Source organism: Cryptotermes secundus, unplaced genomic scaffold, assembly GCF_002891405.2.
Source record: "Cryptotermes secundus unplaced genomic scaffold, Csec_1.0 scaffold214, whole genome shotgun sequence".
NCBI lineage: Eukaryota > Metazoa > Arthropoda > Insecta > Blattodea > Kalotermitidae > Cryptotermes > Cryptotermes secundus.
This window is the reverse complement of record NW_019743149.1, coordinates 368,984-393,314: the sequence shown is the minus strand read 5'-3', so window position 1 is coordinate 393,314 and position 24,331 is coordinate 368,984. Positions and strand designations below refer to the sequence as shown.

At 41.0% G+C, this 24,331-nt stretch overlaps 1 protein-coding gene across 7 annotated transcripts in view; it reads left to right on the top strand.

Annotated features, from left to right (window-relative positions):
• LOC111873792 (homeobox protein PKNOX2) overlaps positions 1-23,976 on the top strand; it is a 46,762-nt gene extending 22,786 nt beyond the window's left edge. For all 7 annotated transcript variants that reach the window (XM_023868769.2, XM_023868767.2, XM_023868766.2 and 4 more), the window contains 7 exons: positions 2,235-2,411; positions 3,887-4,058; positions 5,338-5,601; positions 10,346-10,616; positions 18,724-18,866; positions 19,620-19,935; positions 22,059-23,976. In XM_023868769.2, coding sequence (XP_023724537.1) covers positions 2,260-2,411; positions 3,887-4,058; positions 5,338-5,601; positions 10,346-10,616; positions 18,724-18,866; positions 19,620-19,935; positions 22,059-22,222 — 1,482 coding nt within the window. In that variant the 5' untranslated portion in view covers positions 2,235-2,259 and the 3' untranslated portion in view covers positions 22,223-23,976. The remainder of the gene's footprint in view (positions 1-2,234; positions 2,412-3,886; positions 4,059-5,337; positions 5,602-10,345; positions 10,617-18,723; positions 18,867-19,619; positions 19,936-22,058) is intronic.
• Positions 23,977-24,331: the final 355 nt, after the last annotated feature.

Below are 24,331 nucleotides of genomic sequence, written 5' to 3'. Positions count from 1 at the left end.
AAGAGTACCATGTTCAGCGATATGACGCAAGGAAATAAAGCAGAAGTTCACCGAAATTTTGTAGGAACATCCTGCTTACATATCAAGATAGGCTTCCATTTAAATAAATGAAAATAACAGATTTTTATATTTTACTAATTTTTCATGACCATGCATTCAGTGGTGTTGCTACTCCTCCAACCCCAAAATCGGGTACAATGGGAACTAAGCTGTGATATTTTTGAGATGGTCCTTAATGATGACACAGCTTTCCAAGTTAAAAAGAAAGCCAGTTTGCTAGGAGATTCAGGTCACTTTTATGTAGAGAAATCAGCTAAATGTGGTTGCCCAAAATGTCTGGACACTTGGATATAAAATCATAGCAAACCTCAAGCCTTTTATTTTATTTTTTTTGAAGCCATCCTTGACATATGACAACAGAAATGTTGGAAGACTCCACTGATGTAACAGTGTCAGGAATTTAATATAGGAAGTTAAGAATGCAATAAGACAATAGACATGAATTAGCAAGATGCAATTAGATATACAGTAGAACTTGGTTATAACGTCATGAAAGGGACCTAAAAATAGTGTCGTTATAAACGAATGTCGTTGTAACCGAAATGGGCACTTCCACAGTAGCCTTATGTTAGTCACGTAAAAATCTACCAGAAACCAAGTTAAAATGTTGCATTTTTTAGTGAAATACGTAGTTAAGTACAGACTAACGTAACATTAACGTGGAATTGCCCAAATGTGTAATATTAAAGACATATTACAGCGCTTTTCACTGACAATACACACCGCACTAATACTGTATATTAAAGGTAGGCCTACTCACCAAATTACAGTAGATTACATCAATTGTTGTGCCTTACTGTACCTAGATACGAGTACAGTAATCAGTTATCTTCATCTGTTTCCTGTTACTTGCCCAATACAGTACACACTTTCTAAATTACGTTCAGTGTCCATATCAGAGAAATTCAGGAATGAAAATGACGTTACATATGAGGTTGATGCATTTGTGCATGTCGTACTAAGCAAGGTATAAAAACAGTTGCCTTATGAGGAATTAGTTCATACCATTGAATATTTGACGCAATAGACAAGGTGTCGCAGAAACCGATGTTGCTATAACCAAGTTTTACTGTACAAGTATAACAGCCAAAAGCATAAAAAAAATAATTTGTAAATATGACATACCACAAAGTCTTCAGTAACAGCAACAGAGAATACTTAAATAAATTAAACATAAGATCACTCAAAACAAACTAACAACAATAGAAGTGGATAAAGGGAGAACAATTGTAATATTAGACAATAACGACCTAAACAGGAAAATGAAATAGTTCATTACTGATACCCACATAAACACATTCAACATGGTCCAGCACAAATAATTCAGAAACGGTTTAAGAACAAAATATAATTCTTCTAATAAACCAAAAACTTTACAAAAAAAAATAGATTCTACAAATGAGCCCAGAGGCACCAAACTTAAAAGCCAAAATCAGATTTTGCAGGCTATTGGGACCACCGGGCCTCCACCTATTACCATGCCCTGGCATCAGGTATACCGGGCTCTCATCTAATAGAAAAAAGAATTTCCTGGGCCACGGTTTCACAGAGGTTGAGAACCATTGCTTTAGACCAGTAATTAAAACATAGTAGAACTGTCATATAAGATAGAAAAATTCCTCACTAAAAAGATAAAGAACTTACACAACTGAGGAATGAGTGTAATGTTAGAAATCTAATAGAACTTGCAGAAGACATCACAAAATTAAAAATGAAACATAAAATATCTCCACATCAATATCCCTCTCACAGAAAATATTAATATAATAAAGAATCTTAAGAAACTGTATAATATTGATATGAAAATTAGTGTGTCCTAATGATTTGTAAAGTGTGGAGTTTAGTGATAGTGTTGCAATTAATTGTAGTTGCATGTTATATGTTAAAGTGGTCAGTAAACAGAATATCCAATCCAAACCCTGTCTATACTCACACCCCTAAAAAATGTGAGAGTACTGTTCGTAGTTACTGAACGTTTATGTATACAGATTGTTACACGTTTGGTTTAAGCATATGATGTTCTAATATTTTATTGGACACAATTATTCATCTAATCGTGGTTATTCTGCATTCATTTAAGAGGACTGATTGTTCAATATTTTGCTTATACTTTTTGATTTTTCTAATCACAGTTGTTTTGCATTTTTTATGCTTGCTGACTTTTATGTCAACAGATGGGAGCCTGATTGTTGGTGGGACATGCAAGAGGGCAGCACCATGGTGACCCCAGGTTATGAGCAGACAGAAGCTGGAGGTGGAGTGGCAATGACTACCGGATCAAATGACCAGGGCACAGGGTTTGGCCCTCCAGACCAGGCACAGTTTGAGGCTGACAAGAGATCTGTGTATAAGTAAGATTGGACATTGCTTGAAACATTCACTTTTACCTTTAGTGGTCCTGTGTCCATGTATCCATTTCACTTCTTTGTTAGACATGTTGCTGTTCTGTCTTTATTGAAAGTATTCCCATATTACTTGTTATGTCGATGGTCATAATATAAGCAATGAAATATTAAACGTTCTGTTCCAGTAATATGTTTGTAGCATCATTCAGACATTTATGGTGTTGCATTTGTTCAGCTTATGGTTTTATAGGTTGTGCCTCTGTAGTATTTGAGGAGGATAACATTATGGAGGAGCATGGTTCCACCATCTTCAGGGTAAAAGTGATTGAGTGAGGGTGCAGCCAGGTTTCGTAGGCAGCAGGGTGACTGGAAATATGATTACTCAGAACTGGGGGGGGGGGGAGGCCCTTTACAAGCCCATAAGAATGAGCAATGGGTTTTTGAGAAACTGCCCTTTTGTGGTAATGGCAAGGTAATATCAATGATAGTCACTTATTACAGTGGGATTTGGAAAGGTGATTAACCCCAGTTCAGGCCAGTGGGAACAGTGAGATGAAATTATGAGAACTTGCCTTTCATAGCATGAGATTGAGAGTCTCTTGTGCTAGGAAGGGGGGGGGGTCACATTTTCCTGCCCTTGAAGCTTTAAATGAGTGCCTTCCTTGAAGGAATGGAAGAATGTTCCTCCTAGGACAATGCAGTCTTGTCCTCCCTATATGACAGGACTGTTTCTGACACTACCAGCTCACTGTTCTCATTCTCCTGGACAGTGCTGAACCTTGTTTCCCCTCCCATAGTTCCAAATGACTGCTATCCTTGTCACCTTGCTGCTGCTGTGAAAGGGCAGTTTCTTGACAGTTCTACTGCACCATTTCTTTTGGCACAAACAGTGACTTTAAACCTCCTCCCCTGTCAGTTTTGAGTAACCACATTCCTTGTCACCTCACTTGTCAGTCACTTCAGCCCAGAAGATGGAAGCATCAAGTTCCTCTGAAACACTGGTATCCACTTACAGTACTGTATAATGTCACAATCCAGGAGACCACAATCTGAGCAGTCACAGCTGTGAAAACTTGGGAACTTCCAACTGTCTTTGTTACTCTGTCTTGGTACTAGCATAGTTTAACTCTCAAGTTAGAAGTGTAATTCCTTAATTTTGAATTTGTAATGGTGCCTCTGAACTTAATTCATGCAGGAAGGGACTGGAAAGCATCTGTTACATTATATGCAGGGGTATGTATACATGATAAGGTGATGCAGAAATGGGTCCATTTGAGCAGACTTTTAAAAAATCGTGATCATGCAAAGTTCGTAACACACATGCATGCACTGTTAGTACACCTTTCTGTTGGTTACATGTGTATATATTGTAAATGGGTATGAAGATGTTCTGTTGTTGAAATATATATCTCTAAAATGTGACTTTGGAAACTATGCTTTTATCAATCCAGACTTAGAACTGTCTTTGTTGTTTTATGCAGACATCCGCTGTTCCCGTTGCTGGCATTGTTGTTCGAAAGATGTGAGCAGGCAACACAGTCTGCGGAGTGTCCAAACTCCGAGAGCTTTAACATGGATATCCAAGCATTTGTGCAGCATCAAGAACGGGACAGGAAACCCTTCCTTGTGAACGACCCAGAAGTGGATGGGTTGGTAAGTGGGTGGAAAAACTGGGGGAGAAGTTACTCATAGTCTGCTTCAAAGGACTATTCAATATTATCCTGAGGAATCTGAGAAAGTTGTGAATCAGAATGGCCAGTGTTACAGATAATATTGTCACATATACATATGTGTGTTATTATAGGTGGGGTTTCGATTGGTGAATAGATTTATTGACAACATACAGGTTGTAACTACAGATGAATGTAACACTGTCACTATTTCCACACTATACAGTTTACTAGAGGACACAGTCTAGTGTTTTCAGTCTGTTACTAGACGTTTTGTGGTAGCAGCACCAACAGTGACTATTCTTCTGCCTCCATGCTCAAGTCAGCTCTTCACAGACCTCCTTACAGAACTGACTGCTGACTAAGATCTAACCATGTCCCTTGCTTGTAACGTCATGCCTCCATTATCGTGTGTCGATTCTCGATTCATTGGTCTGGGAATGTGTTTACTGAGCCATTGCCCAGAAATGGGTCTGTTATATCTGCCCGTCCCTATCATGGTGGTCACATAGTAATGGCTCTACATGCTACAATATTTATACTAGGCACCTTCCTAGCATAAGCTACATGCATTAAGTGTGAGGGTAAGTCAATAAGTAAGTTACAAATGGATATAGAACTTAAACAAATAAGAGTACTGTTTTGAAAAATGCTTTTATTTCTCAACATAATCTCCCTGTAAATTGAGGCACTTGTCCCATCGTTTCACAAGCCCCTGAAAACCAGCAGCATAACATTTTTTGGGCTGCTGTTAGAACCATGTGGTGACTTCCCTTTCTACAGCTTCATTGTCGGGAAAATGTTCAGCCGAAAGATGATGTTTAAGAGGGCCGAAAGATGATGTATAAGAGGACTGAACAAATGGAAGTCGCTTGGAGCAAGGTCAGGTTTATATGGAGGATGCTCGAGGACTTCCCACTTGAAATTTCGCAGCGTCTCATTTCTCTTGTTGGCTGTATGGGGACGTGCGTTGCCATGTAAGAGCAACACGCCTTTGGTGAGGAGTCCTGGTCGCTTCCGTTGAATGGCCTTACGAAGTTTCCTGAGGCTGTTACAGCAGGAGTTGCAGTATTCATAGTGTTTCTTTGTTTCCTTCTCCATCTGCATGTTTATGTTGTTAAATATTTACCAATGTAGGAGTCTTCACAAAATTAAAATTGTAATGAGGTAATGAAATATTCATTTCAGGATTTTGTGAAGCAGATTTCATCTAAGGGTGATCACCCATATAGATGCTATAAGTGCAACTGCTTGTGTTGCAGATGATAAAAGCAATTCAGGTTTTGCGGATCCACTTGCTGGAACTGGAGAAGGTACAGGAGCTATGCAAAGATTTTTGCAACCGTTACATCACCTGTCTCAAGGGCAAGATGCAGAGTGAGAACCTGCTTCGTTCTGACTATGCAAACTATGAAAACAACAACAATAACAATAACAACAACAACAGCAGCAGTAACAGCCACTCAAGTAACAGCAACAGTCCAGCTGGGAACACTAACTATGCCACTTCACCCCACCCACTGCAGGTTAGCTGGTCAGATTCCCAAATAATACCATGTTTATGTGATTTAATATAATCAGGGCAGTGTTATAATATTTGCTAGTCATTATGTTGTTTCAATTGAAAAGAAATGCAAAACCAGGCTTCTGGAAAGTGGCAGCTTGCTAAATTGTTAATTTATTGTCACATGTTTTGAGTGTGACTATAGATAGGTTCTGATTTGTAATCAGAGTTATAGGACACTTAACATTTGTAACTACAAATAACTACAACAGTCTCACTCAGTTACACACTCCAACGATTGCTGTAACTAAGGCACACATAGAGTCTTCTCAGTCTTCACTAGCCATTGCTTCATAGTGGCTTCCAATGGCTGATGTTCCCCTTCCTCTGGGTTCTGAAATGGTCCCTGGCCTCAGCTACCTCTTCTCACTTCTTGCTTCTCACAGCTGTAACTCTATAAACTGTCTCAACTGAACTACTAGTCCTTTCCATATTACACTGACATGGATCGCACAGAAAACATCTCTTCCATTATTGTGTATTCTCTCATTGCTGGGCTAACAAGGTGTCCACATAGCTGTTCCCTGTCACCTGTTAATACCGCTTTTAACGTGGCAATGGGTCTGCATGTTACAATGTGTTCATTTGTTATTTTTTGTCTCCATGAAAACCAAGTGCAAAACTAGAACTAGAAGTTAGAGTGGGACAGAAGATGGCAACAATAAATGTCAGCATTTCAGTTGGTGTTGCAGGGGTGACCTTCACTGGAAAATGTTCCTTCAGACTACTACTCTTGCTGCTGTTGCATTGCTTATTCTTCTTGTGTCAAGCTGTCTTTCCAGAATGTTTGTAGAGTGTATATCCAGTAAAGGTAAAGTTATCCCTGGGCTGAATTACTTAAAGCGCCATGCCATGAAGGTATATGGGGGAATGGAAGTATAGCTCCAATATTCTTAATCTCGGAACTAGATGGAAATGAGTGGTTAGCTTTGCATCCCTTCTGCTTTACCTCCAGGGAAACAGCCCATGGTACCCCTTGTATAGGAGGCTGGGTGGGCCCCAGAGTTGGTCTGGATGTTGTGGAGAAGACAAAAACTCTTGCCCCTACCAGGAATCAAACCCCAACTCATTGGTCATTCAGCCCAATAGCTTAGTCGCTATACTGACTGAACTGTCCCATGGGCTCATGATGTACAAGTGGCCCTCAAGGGCTGTAATATATAAGAGGGGATTGGTTGAAATGTTTTCTGAGGAAACCATAGCTAGACGTGGGAATTGTAACATTTTCCCATTGAAATTTGAATTGGCATTCCACTAATGTGGACATAATGCTCATGATTTGTACTTCACTCATAGGAGAGCTAGCTCAACAGGTTACAGTACTTTAGTTGTGAAACAAGAAACACAGAATTTCACTGGGAGACATTCTATACATATATATACAAGGTGGTTCAAATATGACCGGGACTGATTTTTTTTTTAAAAACCATAATTGCCAAACACTTACTTGCACATGTAAGTCTTCAACGTACTCCCCTCCAGAGTCAACACATTTTTTCCAACGTTCTGGAAGCATCCTGATACCCTTTTCAAAAAAGGCTTGTGGTTGGCAGCGTATCCACTCCTAAACAGTCTGGATGACGGCGTTGTTGTCCACAAACCGCATGCCTTGCAAGTCCGATTTGAGCCTTCTGAACAGGTAGAAATCACTTGGGGCCAAATCGGTACTGTACGGCGGATGTGTCAGAAGGTTCCATTTCAATTTCTGGAGGGGTTTCCATTGTTGTTTTGGCTGTATGGGCTCATGCATTGTCTTGAAGGAAGGCTACCCGCTTTCCACCTGTCTTCTGCTTGGATCGGATCATTTCCTTCACATCTGTTGCCAGGAGGTCTGAGTAATAAGCTGCATTGACTGACTGTTCTGGCATCTGTTAGAAAGTTTACATGAATAACCCCCAGCCAGTCCCAGAAGAACGTTGCCATCACTTTTTCTGCCGAACGGCTCCTCTGCGCTCTCTTGGGTTTGGGAGAACTGGTATGCTGCCACTTGCATGAAGCCAGATATCGCCTACTTAGTCTGCAATGTTTGCTGCATGAGTTACAGCTGAAATTCAACACACTTCCTTCACCTTGAACTGAAAGAGACAGAACACTGAAACATTTGCATTACCCATCATGAAAACATTATCTGCAGCTTACTATCAGTAATATAAGAAAACTGACTCATGCTTAGTATTTTCCAAGTATAAGAATGTAAAATCGTCCATGTTTTTGAGATAACCATTTGGGGCAGGGGTTTGTTTTGTGTTGGTACACACTTGAAGGTTGCAGGTTCAAATCCCAATTAGGTCATTAGATTTTTCAGTTGACCTAATCCTTCCAGGCACATTATGGCCTTGGAGTCAACTCAGCCTCTTAACAGAAAGTAGTACCAGGAAGATCCTTGATGTTAAAGGACGGCCAACACATAAGGATGACATCTTCAACACTATTTGTGAGCTGATTATCTAGAAAATGTAGGAACCTCGACATCTCACAACCCTGTGGGCCTCCATGGCCTGTTGCAGGAATAGCTTTTTAAACACAACATTTGGGTTATCTGTTATTTTTAATTATCCATGCTACTTCTCTGTCAGTTATTGTGGATATTCTATAGTTCATTGAACATAAGTGTAGATTTTTTAATTGATGCTTGGGTTGTGTTTTACTTTATGTAAATATTTAAAACACGTAGTTCCACAGGGTGGCATGATATGTTCCTGCCCAGAATGACGATGTCACAAGTCAGAGGGAACAAGGGGAATGTTATAGAAGTAGAAACGGGGTTTAAATCTAGATAATGGATAGTATTGCAACATTTGAAATATGTTTTATGCTTGCTGTTCAGGGTGGAGCAATGTCAAGAACCTACAGCTGATGTGCAGAATGTGTTTCAATATTTGGAAATGAACTTGTTCAAAAAGCATTGCTGTAGGGGTGTCAGGTCAGTTGTGATCCACACTACAATTTATGCTGAGTCAGGGACAGCAATGCAGCTGAAAAACATTTATCCATTCATCTGTAAATATTTTATATGTACGAGTATATATACTTACTCATTACTGTATTCTGCAGTAGGTCACAATGTTACTTCCCTCTTTCTCAACATTAGGGTTGTTCAAAAAGTTCCAGAAATTTGTCTGTGAATAATATATTTCTCTGCTTGGAGCATATTGAATATTATCCCCTTCAAAGCAGTCCCCTTGTGCAGCAATGTACCTCTCCCATTGCCTTTTACACTTTGGAAGAACTCTTCAAGGATATTAATGGTATTGTCTTCAAGCCATTTGATGCATTTGTGATGATGTCTTCCACCATTTGAAATTTTTTTCCTTTAAGGGTAATTTTATGTTTAGCAAACAGAAGTTGGTAGGGGAGAGGTTAGGCAAATAGAGTGGTCGTGGAATGATAGGATTTAAATGTTTTGCCAAGAATTTTCTAATTGACAGCGGTGTGTGAGCAGGCGCATTATCATAATGGAGGAACCAGCTTCCTGCAGTCCACATTTCAGGTCACTTTCTTCATACTGCATCCTGCAGATGTCTGAGAACAGCCAGATAAAAATCTTGATCAGTTGTCTGACTTTCAGGAGTGAATTCTTAATGCACAGTGCCTCTATGATCAAAAAAAGACAACAAGCATCATATCTTTCACTTGCGAGTGCACCTGTTGCTGTTTCTTGGGGTGAGGCGAGGCGAGGCGAGGCGAGGCAGGACTCCTCCAATGTGTGGCTTGTTGTTTGGTTTCAGCATAACTGCAAACTGATGTCTTGTCACTGGTAATGACATTTGGGGGAGGTTTTCACAGATGGTAATTTGTTGCAGTTCCTGATCATCAGTCAAGAGTTTTGGCATAAATTTTGCTGAGACCAGTGCATTCCTAAATCTGTTATTAAAACAATATGACATGAACCCATGTATATTCCAAACAAATTTGGAATTTCTCAGTCAATCGACGATTTCCATGGTAATGCTTTTCACCTGGGCAATCAGAGGTCGAGATCTTGAAGTTGAAGTTCACTCATCATCATCATCATCATCATCATCATCATCATCATCATTCATTCATTGAAATTCTTCCATTTGTAAAATGTGCAAACCATTCATAGGTCATCATTTGACTGAAGATATCTTTGCCATAAGCTTCATGCAACATGATGTCGGCTTCTGCATCTGTCTTCCATACTTTAAAATACCCTTTAACACAAATTCTTTGCTCCTTTACTGACTCCATACTCAACATGACAAGACAACACACTCAGTCACAAAACCAGTTGTAAAAGCTAGATGAAACATCTTATTTACTTGGAACAAAATGGCTTGCATAGCCAACAGTCAGATTGCAAGGTCACTCAAACAACATCTAACATGACCGATGCACTGCTGATTTGTAGACAGATTTTGGGAACTTTTTGAACACACCACGTATATCACTAAATGGTACCCAGCAGATTTTTGTGTCATGTTTCCTAAAGAGGGAGAGAAGGAACAGATGCAAGGACATTGCTCCCTCTTCATGTGCTGCTGTGGGTAATCAAGTCTCCTTCCTTTTTCAAGCAAACTGTTGCACAGACATCTGCCACAAGTTCTTGGACGGTCTCTACACTGAAAAGGCTGATGATGTGTAGAGATACTAGCTGTAGGTTTGAACCAGATGGTTCTACCTCCGTGACTTACTTGACGGTTTGAACCAGATGGTTCTAGCGGGTGCCGTAACATGTTTGACAGGTGGTGTCCTCTGCAGGCGGTGTTCCACCTTCACACCACCAGGGAGGGGGAGGGGGGGGAGCTCTGCTAATGTCAACACAACCTCAAGTTGTGCCCCCCTCCAGCAGCCAGATTGCATACCAGATGGTGCAGACTGCCCAGGGGCTGTTGGCAGCACCTGTCCATCTCCCTGCGCAGGCACCCTCTCCAGGTATCGTGCATGGGAGCACACCTCTCTCTCAGATTGGAGCCAACCCTTGTCCTCCGCCCAGTGACAGCAGCCTCTTGCACAGTGAGTACTAACCACTTCACAGCAGTTCATGTGACAGGCAACATGAGGATCAGATGTTGGCCATATTCTTAACTACAGATGAAAACTGAAAAATTGTTTTGTGTTCATGTAATTCTTTAAAGCCACCCACTTTAACATACTGAAATTCTGCATTTTGCCTCCACAGTGCATTTGTGTATTTCTTGTGGTTCTCACAATAAACAGCATTAACCTTTTGGTCTTTGTATTGGAGACATATTGTGTTACCTGTGAGGTACAAACTGAATTTTTATGTATCATATAAGAGCAGGGGTTAAGAGTATGAAAATTCCTTCTCAGTTGATACATTATATTAGTCTGATCACCAGCTTATTCATACATTCAGCATAACATTGTTTCAGTTGGTCTTAACCCCTTTGCCCCCTTATCTGAAGTTTGTCATTTCCCAGTGCTTTGTCTAGACTGCCATATCTGACAGGTTAAATATATAAGTCATAAGACTGTCTCTGCTCTTACATATTCTCTTCTTTTAATAATAATGATGATGATGATGATGATGATTGTGATTGTTTTGCCACAAAAAAATATATATAGTAACATACATTGATACATACATAGCAAGTTCTAGACATATCGCCCTCTATACAGAAATATTTTCATCTTCTCAGTGCAGCTGTACGATTTCTTCTGGATGATTCACACATTACCAGTGGGTTATACTGCTCTTTGTTGTGATGCTGATAACATAAGTACATTGTAACAAGAGCAGCAGTTCTGAGCCATATTCCATCTTACTAGCAATATGCCATTCATTGCACAGGGAATGGTTGTTTTTCTTATCGATATCACAGTTTATACCAGCTAATACATTAATGAAGTAGTGATACTCTGTTGCTGTAAGCATTGTTAGTTCACTTCTGGCCACGTTTTATTTGATTTCTTAGTGAAAAATGCAAGATACTGAAATAAACACATTCCTACCCATGGTAACAGGACTTGCTGGACTGTTATCACAGAGCAGCACAGAGTGCACCACAGGAGGGCTGATGAGGGAAGATTGGTTAGGTCTCAGACATCTTCTTTGTGGTGCACAGCAGATTATATGTTGTACAGCCATAAAATAAAATGACAGTTAAAGAATTTGCTAAAATCAGTTTTTGTGTAACACCTCAAAAGAAATGGAAGGAATGTGTTGAAACTGTGAGCTTTGGTAGGATATTGTACACAGTTAAAAATATCCTGTAGACTGGAGGAATGTTCTTGTTTACAAAGGCCACAGAAGGATGAATCCTGCTAATTTGGTGTAGGGCTGGAAAATATTGTTGTACTCCTTGCCAAATATTGTTTGTGATCAAATGAAGGAGAATGGCACACAGGGTGGAGAATAAGTTTTTGTCAGAAAACCTAAAGGAGAGAAACCACTTGAAGACCTCAGCGTGGAAGGGAGACTAACATTAAAATGATGTGGATGGGTTTTTTATGGCTCAGGATAAGGTTCATTTGCAGTATCTTATGATATTTTAATGAACCTTCAGATTGCATAAAATGCTGGAAATATCTTGACTGCTTGAGCAACTATGAGCTTCTCAGGAAGGACTCTGTTCCATGGAGTTAATACAGTAAATTCCCAGTTATCCAGTATCTGAGCATGTGGAATTCTCAACCAATAAGCAAAGATTTCAAAGAAAATTTACCGTTTTTATATAGTTACTCAAAAACAAATTTGCAGTGCGTGTGTGTCCAGCTGCTGTACATGGTCTGACAATAAAGTTCGCAAACTCATTGCAGTAGAAGTGCTACATGCATCATTGATGAATATCACTGTGGTCACCTTCAAAGTACTTCCCTTGGGAAGCTATACACTGATGCCAGCGCCTAGTCCACCTTCAAAACCATTTGGGAACTGGTTTTGTGGAAAGACCTTCAGAGCTGCCGTCATATTAATCCTGTTGTCATGGAAATATCTTTCTTTCAATATCTTCTTTATCTTTGGGAACAGAAAAAAACCATTGGGGGCTGGATCTGATGAATAGGGAGGGTGTTCCAGCACAGTTATTTGTTTACTAGCTAAAAAGTCCCTCACAGACAGTGCTATGTGAACAGGTCCTTTTTGGGACCATTTTTGCACATACCTTCCAAATGTCAAGATCTTCAGTTAAAATTTCCCTAACTCTTTCTCTGTCAGCGATCTCTTGCTCTACTATGCTCCTGACGGTCAGCTGATGATTTTCTTGCACAATTTGATGAACTTTTGCAATGTTTTCTTCAGTTCTGCTCGTTCCTGGCCGTCCTGATCTCTCTTTGTCAGTGACACTTTCTCTTCCCTCAGAAAAACGTGTCACCCACTTGTAAACTGCTGTTTTCTTCATGGCATTATCCCCGCAAACTTGCACTAACATCTCTCTGATTTCGCTTCCATTCTTGCCAAGTTTAACAGGAAATTTAATGTTCATTCCAACATTCTTGTGATGGCACACCAAAACTCACTCAGACAATAATAGATGCCTCTCAGAAAGAGACTGCCATAGATCAGCAACAACACAGTTGTGAAATGCTGATATGCCAACATCATCAAACCGTACTGAGGTTTCTGTTCACTGCTGCCATGTCAAGCACATGGTGGCTAGTTTGCAAACTTTATTGTCAGACCTCGTATTTTAGTGCTACACATCATCCTCCCTCGTGCAGATGCCATTACATTAGAGGCTTGTTGAATATGTGATTGTGTTACAGAGTATGTGTGTGTGAAATATTTCACCCATCAACCCACTTTGTCACATAGGAAGACTCCCATGAAAGAACAGAAGTGAAAACATTGACTTTGTATTGGGTTTATGTAGGAGTTTTATTATGTAACTGGCACACCACATTCTCAATACATGCTATGTAATGGGTTTCAGGGAAGGATGGTAGTGATGACAATGACAATGATGATGATGAAAGTGTTTATGTTCGACAAGTGTTCAGTACAGTTGTGTGTGTGTGTGTGCACATGCGTGTGCGTGTTACAGTATGTTCATCGCTGCGCAACTGCTAGAATGGGAACACATACTTCCACGACAATGAATACATGGAAATCTTTTGAGTTCCCACAGTGACAAATCGAATACCAACAGACTGTTGCGTAGAGATTTCCGAAACAACAAATGAGTTTCGCTGGAGATGGACAACAGAGGGTTTGTTGTGTCGCAGCAGGAAAACTGAACTGTTGAAGACGGTGTTCGCTAAGCAGTCTGAACAATGCCTATATAAGGGGGCTGAACATACCAGATTTTCCAGAGCTGGATAGACCCATGTGAAAGAGAGTTGGAAGATAGCTGTCAGTGAGTAAAGTTGAAATATGGCTGCCACAGAAGCCAAGGTTTGTAGACAGAGTTGGAAGGTAGTCGCTGTCAAGCATAGTCAAGGTCTAGCATTTGCCGAATTTGTTGGATAGAGTGAGTGGAATCTCAGAAGCAGTGAAAGCGATACTAATTGTACTTGAGTGTGTAAAAGTGAGTGTTCAATAAATATTTGCTAAATCTGAGACCCACGTGAAGTTATCTGTTGCACTGCATAGGCAACATGTGACAGTATATATGTGTGTGTTCATTTTTTCATGGACAGACAGTAATAGACTGGATGAAGGACAGCTCAGTTAGTGTTTCAGGACTAATTACCTAGTCCAGCAAAGTTTGATACAAGATTTGATATAACGTGTAGGTAAAATAACCTTATTAAACAGTGTGCAGAAAGTTAGGACACCAAAAGTTGTGAAACCGGGGCTGATAATCAGTGCACATAAAAGTGAGGCAAATGTAAATGTACTCAAGTATAGAGGCATCTGCCTGTTATCAACAGCAGCCAAATTATTTGTGCAGACAAAATATTGGACAAACTGAACAAACACACAGAGATTAGTGCTTTCTGACTGACCCAACCAAGTAGTTGCCTCCCCCACCTTTTCACCTGAGGAAGGAAACAGGTCCATTTTCCGAATTATGTTCTGTTTGGAATATTGAACAGAGTGCAGAAACCTGAGTGTAATATGTCATTTCTGAAACTCTTTGAAGAAAAGGTTTTCTTTCCATGGGAAGAAGGTCCCCACATGAAGTGTTTCACCGGAATTAGGGCTACTTCTGCTGAATAACATTCTTCAACTGAAGCAGGTTTGTGGAGCGATGTTTAAAAACCTCTGCCTTGAGGTATCCCATAAAAAATCACAGGGCATTAGATCAGGTGAGTGCGCTGCCCACGGGATGTCACATCGAAGCGAGGTGAGCCATCCAGGGAACTTTGCCCTCAAAACTGTCATCGAAGCTCGGGCTGTGTGGGCCGTGGCACCATCCTGTTGGAACCAGACATTTCCTGGATGCATTTCTTCAAGAGCTGGTTCGAAAAAGTTTTTAATCATGTCCACATACCACTGTGAATTGACAGTAACTGCATGATTGTCTTCTTCAAAAAAATAAGGGCCAATAACTCCAACTCTCGACAACGCACACCATACTGTCACCTTATCACTGTGAAGTGGCCTCTCATGGAGGTCTCTGGGATTGTTACCACTCCAATAGCGCATATTCTGCTTGTTGACATATCCGGATAGGTGATAATGTGCCTCATCACTAAAGAAAACGAGTGAATCAAGGGGTAAAGTTTCCAATAACATTTCGCACGCCGTTATTCAGTTCTGGAAATCACATGGTGATAATTCTTGCACAACAGCCATCTTATAAGGATGGAAATGAAGATGTTCGTGAAGAATTTGGCATATTGAGCGATTGGATATGTCTAGTGTGACTGCATGTTTGCGAACGGAGCATCTTGGAGATCTCAAAATCGACTGTTGAACTGCCTCCACATTTTCTGGCATCGTAACGGCCCGTTATCATCCTGATGATTTTTTCACCACACTCCTGGTTGTCCTAAAATTCTCTGCCCACAAAACAATCGATTTCTGGTCGGTAACCGGACCTCTGGGCTTAATTCCGAAGCGAGTATGGAACTCACGCTACACTGTCACGTAGGAATGGTTGTTCGAAAAATAGGATTCGACAGCAAATGTACGCTGCTCATTTGTCCACCTCATGTTTCCTACTGAAGGGTATTAGACAGAAACTTCTGCAGCTGCTGCATTCACCAAGCCTATCCCCACTTTTCTGCGACCTCCCCTCCCTTCACAGTGCGTCTTCACAAAAAGGAAGTTTCTGTGCCCCACCCTGTATAAGGGACAGTCAAATGAAAACGGGTCACCATGCATAACTCACACGGCGCCCAAGTTGGTAACACTGGAATTTGCTTACAGTACAAACATCTGTTGGGGACTTGGGAAAGCACAGTGACAACGTGCCCTTGCACACTAGTCGTTTGTTTATTGTGCTGGAAGTAAGGTTACTGCTACGTGTGGTCATCCAACATCAGTAATGGAGGCAGGTAAAGAACAGTGAAGTGTAGTGTGCTTTTTGACTGCTGAAAGAGTAGGAGGATGAGATATTCATTGTTGCATGTCTGTTGTTTACGGCGAACACAGCATGTCACGTTCGTGTGACCTATATGTCAGGAGACATCCTCCTCCTGGCTTATTCACCACGAACATGGTGACTGCAGTGTGTGCGAGAACATTGGAGCAGCTTCAACACACAATGTGGCTAGACCCTGGAAGATGGAATTACATACTTGATATAGGCCATGAAAATCTTAACATAAATATAATTTTACCTGTTGTTTAATGTAGGACTTAATGTTGGTCTCACATATGTTGAGAGCAGGCTAAGGTAAAGCTATACCTCTGCTGTTGAGGACAACACCATTAAGATATGAGGGCATGGTGATATAGCTCCATGGATTCTTAATTTCAGCAGCTGATGAAAGAGAGTGGTGGCCCTCATGCCTCGGGCACTTTACTCTACGGTGAAGATCGTCTGTCTAAGGCATGAACTGTCTTTGCTTGCTTGAACACTGGGATCATGGGTTCGAATCCCATTCAAGGCATGGATGTATGTCTGCATATATTCTGTGTTTGTGTAGGTAGGGGCCTTGCAATGGGCTGATCTCCCATCCAAGGAGTCCTACCGACTGTCTTAGGATTAAGAAACCGAAGTGAAAGCTTTCCATGGATGCCCTGTGCTCCAAAGTGGAAGAAACAGGAAAATAGAGAGGGGAAGGGAGGAGGAGAGAGAGAGAGAGACCCGTTTTCAATGGATAGGAAGCTGGGTAGTTCCCGGCGCTGGCCTAGGAACACAGGTGAAGAAAAAGAACTCTGCCATTGCTAGGAATCTGACTCTAGCTGTCCAGCTCAGCTCAGTCATTGTACTGCCTGAGCTAACCTGTATGTTGCAGGCTCTGACCTGTGCACCTGGTCCTCATATGACAGTGAAGATACTTTCTGTACACTGTACACTCTTCCCTCAAAGTGATGTGTTCCATAGTAAGGATGGTCACTTTGTTAGGCACATTTCTGATAGCAGGGGGCATGTGGTAACATGGTCGAGGCACTATGCTACCAGCCGGAAGGTCATGAGTTTGAGTCCCAATGAGGTAGATTTTTCAATTTTCCTAATCCTTCTGGCTGCACTGTGGCCCTGGGGTCGACTCAGTCTCTAACATAAATGAATGCCAGGAATCTTCCTGGGTGGTAAAGGGCGGCTGGCATGTAGGCTGACAACCTCATTGCCATCTGTTAGTCGATTGTCTAGAAAATGTGGGATCCTTGATGTCTCACAACCCTGTGGGCCTCCACAGCCTGTAACAGGATACCTTTACTTTACCTTTTACCATTTCTGATAGCTTCACCCATGTGCTACATAGCAATGAATGATACAGTCTAACTCACTTCAGATTTGTTAACCCTTTGCAGTCATACTATCTTCTGGTCTATGACATTTCACCCATTTGGCTCCAGTAAACTTTACAGAAAGTTACAAATGTAATTAATTCACATATTGCAGCAGTTGCTTGATAAAGCCTGACTGTATGCACTCAAATGATTATTGCAGTATTTGGTCAGCATGTACGAAGGGGGACCCAAAAATAACCGGAAACAACCTGTTGCGCGCGCATGCTTTGTAGTTACGAGTTCTGCTGCTAGGTGGTGTTAGCTGGGGGTCTCCCGCGACTGTTAGTGAGCTGACATCAGTCTGAGTTAAGTGGTTTGTCTGTGGTGCTCTGTTGTGTGCGTTCCTGTTTCAACCCTTTGGCGATTAGTGAGATGGCCGACCAGAAGGAACAAAGAGTGTGCGTGAAATTTTGCTTTCTGTTAGGGAAAACTGCACTTCACTCTTCAAGTCGCGGCAAACATTCACGCGGTTTTCTCTTTGGTCATCTCCGAGCAAGCGAGGAACAAATTTTGCAGACACCCGTCTCATGTGCAAACCTTCGGTTAAAATTCGCTGGACCGTGCTCCATGAGATGTTCGTTTCCTCAGAAAGTTGGTCAATGGTCTTTCGACGATCTTCATCAATTTCACGTTTGATTTTGGCAATGTTTTCGTCATTTCTTCCTGTCGAAGGACGCCCGGGGCGTGGCATGTCTTCTGTTGACATGTTGCCAGATTTGAAACGGGAAAACCACTCGTAGACCTGTGATTTCCCCAAAGCATCATCATTAAAGGCTTGCCGAAGCATCCCAACAGTCTCGGCTGCAGTTTTCCCTAACAGAAAGCAAAATTTCACGCACACTCTTTGTTCCTTCTGGTCGGCCATCTCACTAATCGCCAAAGGGTTGAAACAGGAACGCACACAACAGAGCACCACAGACAAACCACTTAACTCAGACTGACGCCAGCTCACTAACAGTCGCGGGAGACCCCCAGCTAACACCACCTAGCAGCACAACTCGTAACTACAAAGCATGCGCGCACAACAGGTCGTTTCCAGTTATTTTTGGGTCCCCCCTCGTAACTACAGATGCAAGGAGAAAGTACATGTAAGTTCTTTACTGACAGTTGACTGTGGAAGAAAATTTGCAGTGTCATTAATATGTTGGCAAATGAATGGAAAGCATTAATGGCTAGTGCTGTACATATCCAGCACTGAGAAAATAAGCATTATAGTGAACCGTCATTGTGGGTACTAGTGCACTGTTTTCCTGGCTCAGCACAGTGGCACTATGGTACTAGTGTATACCGTTTTTTGGTTTGTGTTGGTTGCAGGTCAGCTGTCGCCAGCCCCCACAACCCCTGGATCAGTGGATGATGATGATGATTTCCTCAGTAACAAAAAGAAACAGAAGCGTGGTGTTCTGCCCAAACATGCCACAAGTGTCATGCGATCATGGCTCTTCCAGCACTTAGTGGTAAGTCCTTTGGCTTTCATGTTTCTGCGAGGTCACCATGTACATGTGATCCCAGTTGTTCAGCATGTTTATTGGTAAATCTTGCACCTTATATGCCTTTTTCATGCTTTCACATATATAGCCATGTCATGGACAACATGAACATTGATTTAGATTGCAGTATTAGTATTGATGGGTTGCAGTCAGATGTGGTGTTCTTGTGAAGTGGTGGACATAAAATAATTCTCTTATTTTGAAGAGCAATGTCTTGTGGGATGTAACATAGTATAATTGGTAGAAGTTTACTGATGTTTCAAACGACCTTACTTGCTCCATCTTCAGGGTCGAAGAGTTAGCTAAGTAAGCGACACTGCTTTCTGCTTGCTGCCTTACTTGGCTTACTCTTTGACTCTGAAGATGGTGGCATTACATTCCCCTGAAATATCAGTAAACTTATACAATACATACTACCACAGTATCACATCCCGCAAGACAGTACGTTTCATAATCATTGCTGTGAGAACCTTTTATCTTCTTTTCTAGTGCTCCTTCTGCCACCTTATTCTTCTCTTCCTGTCCCTCTCTTCCATTCTCTTAGTCTCCTCTACTTCTGCCATTTCTTATTTTCTTTCCATTTCTTATTGTCATCTTTTTCTTCCCCCTTTTGTGGTCTTTTCTTTCTCTTCCTTTGCTTTCTTCTCCATTGTCCTGACCCACAGTATGTGTCCAAGGTCTGAAAGATATCAGCTGATTGAGTAGCATGTCATGTTGCAGCACCCATATCCCACAGAAGATGAGAAGCGCCAGATTGCTGCGCAAACAAACCTGACATTGCTGCAGGTGAACAATTGGTTCATCAATGCTCGTCGGCGCATCCTGCAGCCAATGTTGGATGCCTCAAACCCCACATCTGCTGACCAGCCCAGCTCAGGCAATACTCTGCATGGCAAGAGCTCAAGCAGCAAGAAGGCAAAGAATTCTGGCAGTGGTAACAGCAAGCAGGCAGCACAGCGCTTCTGGCCAGAGAACATAGCATCTCTGCAGCCACAGCTGAATCTGTCGGCTGAGTCAAATGGGGCAACTCACACTGGTCAGTATTCTGTATTTCATCCTTGTTGTATCAGTTTTTAACCATTTTGCACTCAGTCTATTTTCCAAGTACCTGGCCTAAAACACTCAGGCAAATTTTACTCAATTTACAAATCTCACTTCAAAGACACAATAAAAACACTTTTTTATTCTAATAAAAAGCAGATTTAAATAAATATAGCCTACAAGAGCTAATGCTATAAATAATTTAAAAAAATAAAAAGTGAAAGACTTAAATATAGAAATTTAAAATTTACATAATTTAGGCACAAAATAAAATTGTCTTTTTTGTCTTCTTTTCATGTCACCAAGCATGTAAGAAAGAGAATGTTTTTCTGTAAATTTTGATACAAGTTTTATGCATGAAGAGCTCTCTGGTCCGGAACTACATCACATTATGTAAAACAGTGTGTATGTACCTATTGTAGCTAGCACCTGTGTTTAGGGAAGCATTCTCCATGTGGACCGTTGTTGCATGCTGTTCTGGCTCTCCACCTTGTCTCCTTTGTGCTGCAGACAATGCATTAGTACTCTTTCTTTTCAGGGAGTTTTCTGAATTTTCGTGATCCCCGAGGATCATCTGTCCTTGAGTGCCAACCACTCCTCCTGTAGTTTTCCTTGTAGCTATTCAACACCATCCTGGCCATGATGTTCAAAGCTACCTTTTTCCATTAATGCACTGTCCACCTTTCATCCAAATAAGTGTATAGCATCATGTCTGAAGAGTCGAAGCCGCCCATAAACTTTTTGTAGGATGTGATGATTTTTCATTTTATTTGTCAATTACCACCATGACTTCCACGTGCCCTCCTCTTGGGCTGTGGTGTGGCTGGAGAGAAGAAAGACATGATTTTTGTTGTGATTTTTTCTTGCAGAAACCAGGTAAGAAGGGGATCAGATCTGCAGTACATTTTTTTGTCCAACTGCAAATTTGTTCCCGAAATTGCTGGTGTAAAAGTTTTCTAGCCCTCTTAACAGGTCCAGTGATGTAGGTGCTTAGCTGTTGGAGATGGTGGATAAGTGGAACAGACATGAAATAGTTTTTGACAAAGACATGGTAGTTTTTTTTTTTTGAGGTACCCTCCAATATTAAGCAGTTTTTTTACAGCAGTGTACCTCAGGCCATTTTTTGAACATTGTCCTTATCTTCCTGAGACCTGGCCCCTCTGTATATTAAAACCCCAGACAGTAGTTGGACATGGAGTTGTACAATATCAAAGATTTGATTCCCCAGTGGTGGTGGAGCCTGTTAGGGAAATATTTCATGAGACTGTTTTTGTCTTTGGTACCTACCAGGCTTTTGTTAACCCTAATTTCTTATGATGGTTGTAGAGATGCATGAATACCATGTTTGCAGTTTCCACAAGGGGTTGGTATCTTGCACAGGGACCAGATAGCTCAGAGAAGAAGTGGTAGGAAATTTTGCAGCAATGATGTGATTAGTGAAATAGGGCGATGAAAAGTGTTGTGACCATCTGGTCAGTGATGCTATGTTTAGGACATGAGCTGATGGAAGAGAGTTTTTAGGAATCATAACTTAGTCCCAAGGTGTTACAGAGGTCTTGGATGGTCAGTCTACGATCTTGCAGAATCAGATCCCTAACTTTCGCGACATTTTCTGGTGTTTTGCCTGTTGACGGCCGTCCCGAACGATCGTCATCATCAGTCAATGTTCGGCCATTTTTAAAACGCTTGTACCAGTTGTAAGTTTGTGTCTGGCCTAAACTGTTTTCACCAAAAGCTTGCTTCATCATTTGGTGCCTTTCTGCAGTGGTTTTCCCAAGTTTGAAATGAAACTTTATACAGACACGCTGCTCTCTCAGGTCAGCCATCGCAAAACCGCAAACTCACGGAAACACAACAATGGAAATACATTCATCAACAATAAACCCAACCACTCAACTCGACACCGCTTGCCACACTGATTCAAGAAGGATGTGTGAGGAGACACCTAGCAGTATTTCGATGTACTCATAACCATTCGCGCGGAAAATTCAAATTTCGGAAACTTTTGGATTGCCCCACATACTTTTATGTGATACATTATGGAGTACACCCTTTCCAGTGCTCTATTGTGGTCTCAGTTTTCATTTTTTCTCACGTATTTTGTCATTGTTTCTATAGACTCATCACTCATCAGCTCAACCGTGCTGTCAAGTGAGGAAAGTGAGGGCAGCAGTCAGGATGAGGATGAGGAGGAAGAAGAGTTTGAGGAAGAGGGGGAGGAGCAGTCACAAATCACCAAGTTAGAGGGGAATGCCAGTTCGGACTCAGAGCACGCACAATGACACAGTGTGGACTGAACACTGTGCTATATGTGGACACATGATGTGAACAAAGTGACAGTGCTCAGCTTGGTAAATGCCAGATGCGGTGTCATGCCGTAGTCATTGTATACGTAATGAATGCCAGCCTCAAGGCAGAGGATGGTCATTAAGCTACCTAGTTCCTCTCAGCTCTAATAATACCGTGTATACGTCACAATGAGAGATGTAGCAGACTTTATAAAGTATTTCATATTTTATTGATATAAATATATAACTAGATTTTCTCCCCTTAAAATATTTGCAATGCTCATTTTAAAAACTGATAAGATAAATCCGTCTAAATTTTTGTTGTTGTTTCTGTCAGTACTGTTAATGTGCATGTAAATAGATGCATTGCGAGAGACTTGACCGCCCATTTTGCTCATGATAAGTATTACATAGGTTGTAGCATTTCTTTTAACTTGGCAAGAAGTAATGACATGCTAGTCTTGAAGAGAAGATGCTTTTAAAGAATACTCATTGCTTTCGCATGGAAGGCAAGAGCTGCAGTAATTTACCTCGTCTCTGATATTTAAATTATTGTGACTCGTTTAAATGACTAATTTTTGCTGAGAATACATGTGACATTTGTACTTCCACAACTTTTTAGTGATTTTCTCTTGAAAAATATATCAACTCCCTCCATTTTCTTATGAGATGAAAAATACTGCATGTTTAAACACATGGAATGGACAATATGGTACTCTTAGTCAAGTGACAAGAAAAATGTCATGCCTCATATAATTAGCTTTAAATTATTGTAAGGTAGATTGTTTTCCTTTTCCATGTTTCCATTTCAAAGAAGAGTACATGTGTGCCATTTATGATATGCCATATTAACTGTCTATTTCATGTGTGCAATCTTTCCTCTATATTGGATGTGTGTACATGTAACTGTAGTCATAATTCTTGCTCATAACCAGGACGTAAGATGTGAACTCTTTTGCACTTCCAAGTCCAAATTATGGGATGCATGGTTCATTTAGTCTGCATGCTTTTTGATGCACAGTGTGGGAACACTTCCCAGTTAAAACTTTTCAAATCTATTGAGTACTAATTATCAGTTCCTTTGGATTAACTCCTTATTGCATATTCTTTGAGTTGTAGCAGGTACATGTGAAAAAATACGGTCTCTTTTGTATTTACTAAAATGAACTTTATTTCTGATTTATTTAATGCCTCTGTCAGTATTTCAGACTGTATAGCATTGAATGATAGGAGGTTGCTTTATGAGTAGAGTATGTGACAAAAGAAAATATGGAAAGTGGTTGGACTGATATGACCAGTTGTGCAAGTGGCACAAAATCCTGTTAACTTATAAACAGTTTGATCTGTCCCTCTTTGAAGTACATACAGCTCTTGTTCCCTATCCACTGTTTGAACCACACACTGCTTCCATTACCTGTCACCTGTTTGAACCACATGGTGCTTTTCTTCCCTGTCCCCTGTTTGAACAACATACTGCTCCTGCTTTCTGTCCTCTGAACCACACTGCTCCTATTTCCTATTCCATGTTTAAATCACACTACAATTTCCTATCCCCTGTTTGAACCATATAGTGCTTTTGCTCCCTGTCCCCTGTTTGAACTACATACTGCTCCTGTTTCCTGTCCCTTGTTTGAACCACACTGCTCCAGTTTCCTATCCTCTGTTTAAGTCTCACTACTATTTCCTATCCCCTGTTTGAACCACACTTCTCTTGTTTCCTCTCCCCTATTTGAACCATATACTGCTTTTGTTTACTGTCCCCTATTTGAACCATATACTGCTTTTGTTTTCTATCCCCTGTTTGAACCACACTTCTCTTGTTTCCTCTCAGCTATTTGAACCACATGCTGCTTTTGTTTTCTATCCCCTCTTTGAACCATATACTGCTTTTGTTTTCTTGAACCACATGCTGCTTTTGTTTCCTATCCCTTGTTTGATCCACATGCTGCTTTTGTTTCCTGTCCCCTATTTGAACCACATACTGCTCCTATTTCCTGTTCCCTGTTTGAACCACACTGCTCCAGTTTCCTGTCCTGTTTGAACCACATGTTGCTTTTGATTCTTGTCCCCTGTTTGAACCACATACTGCTCCTATTTCCTGTT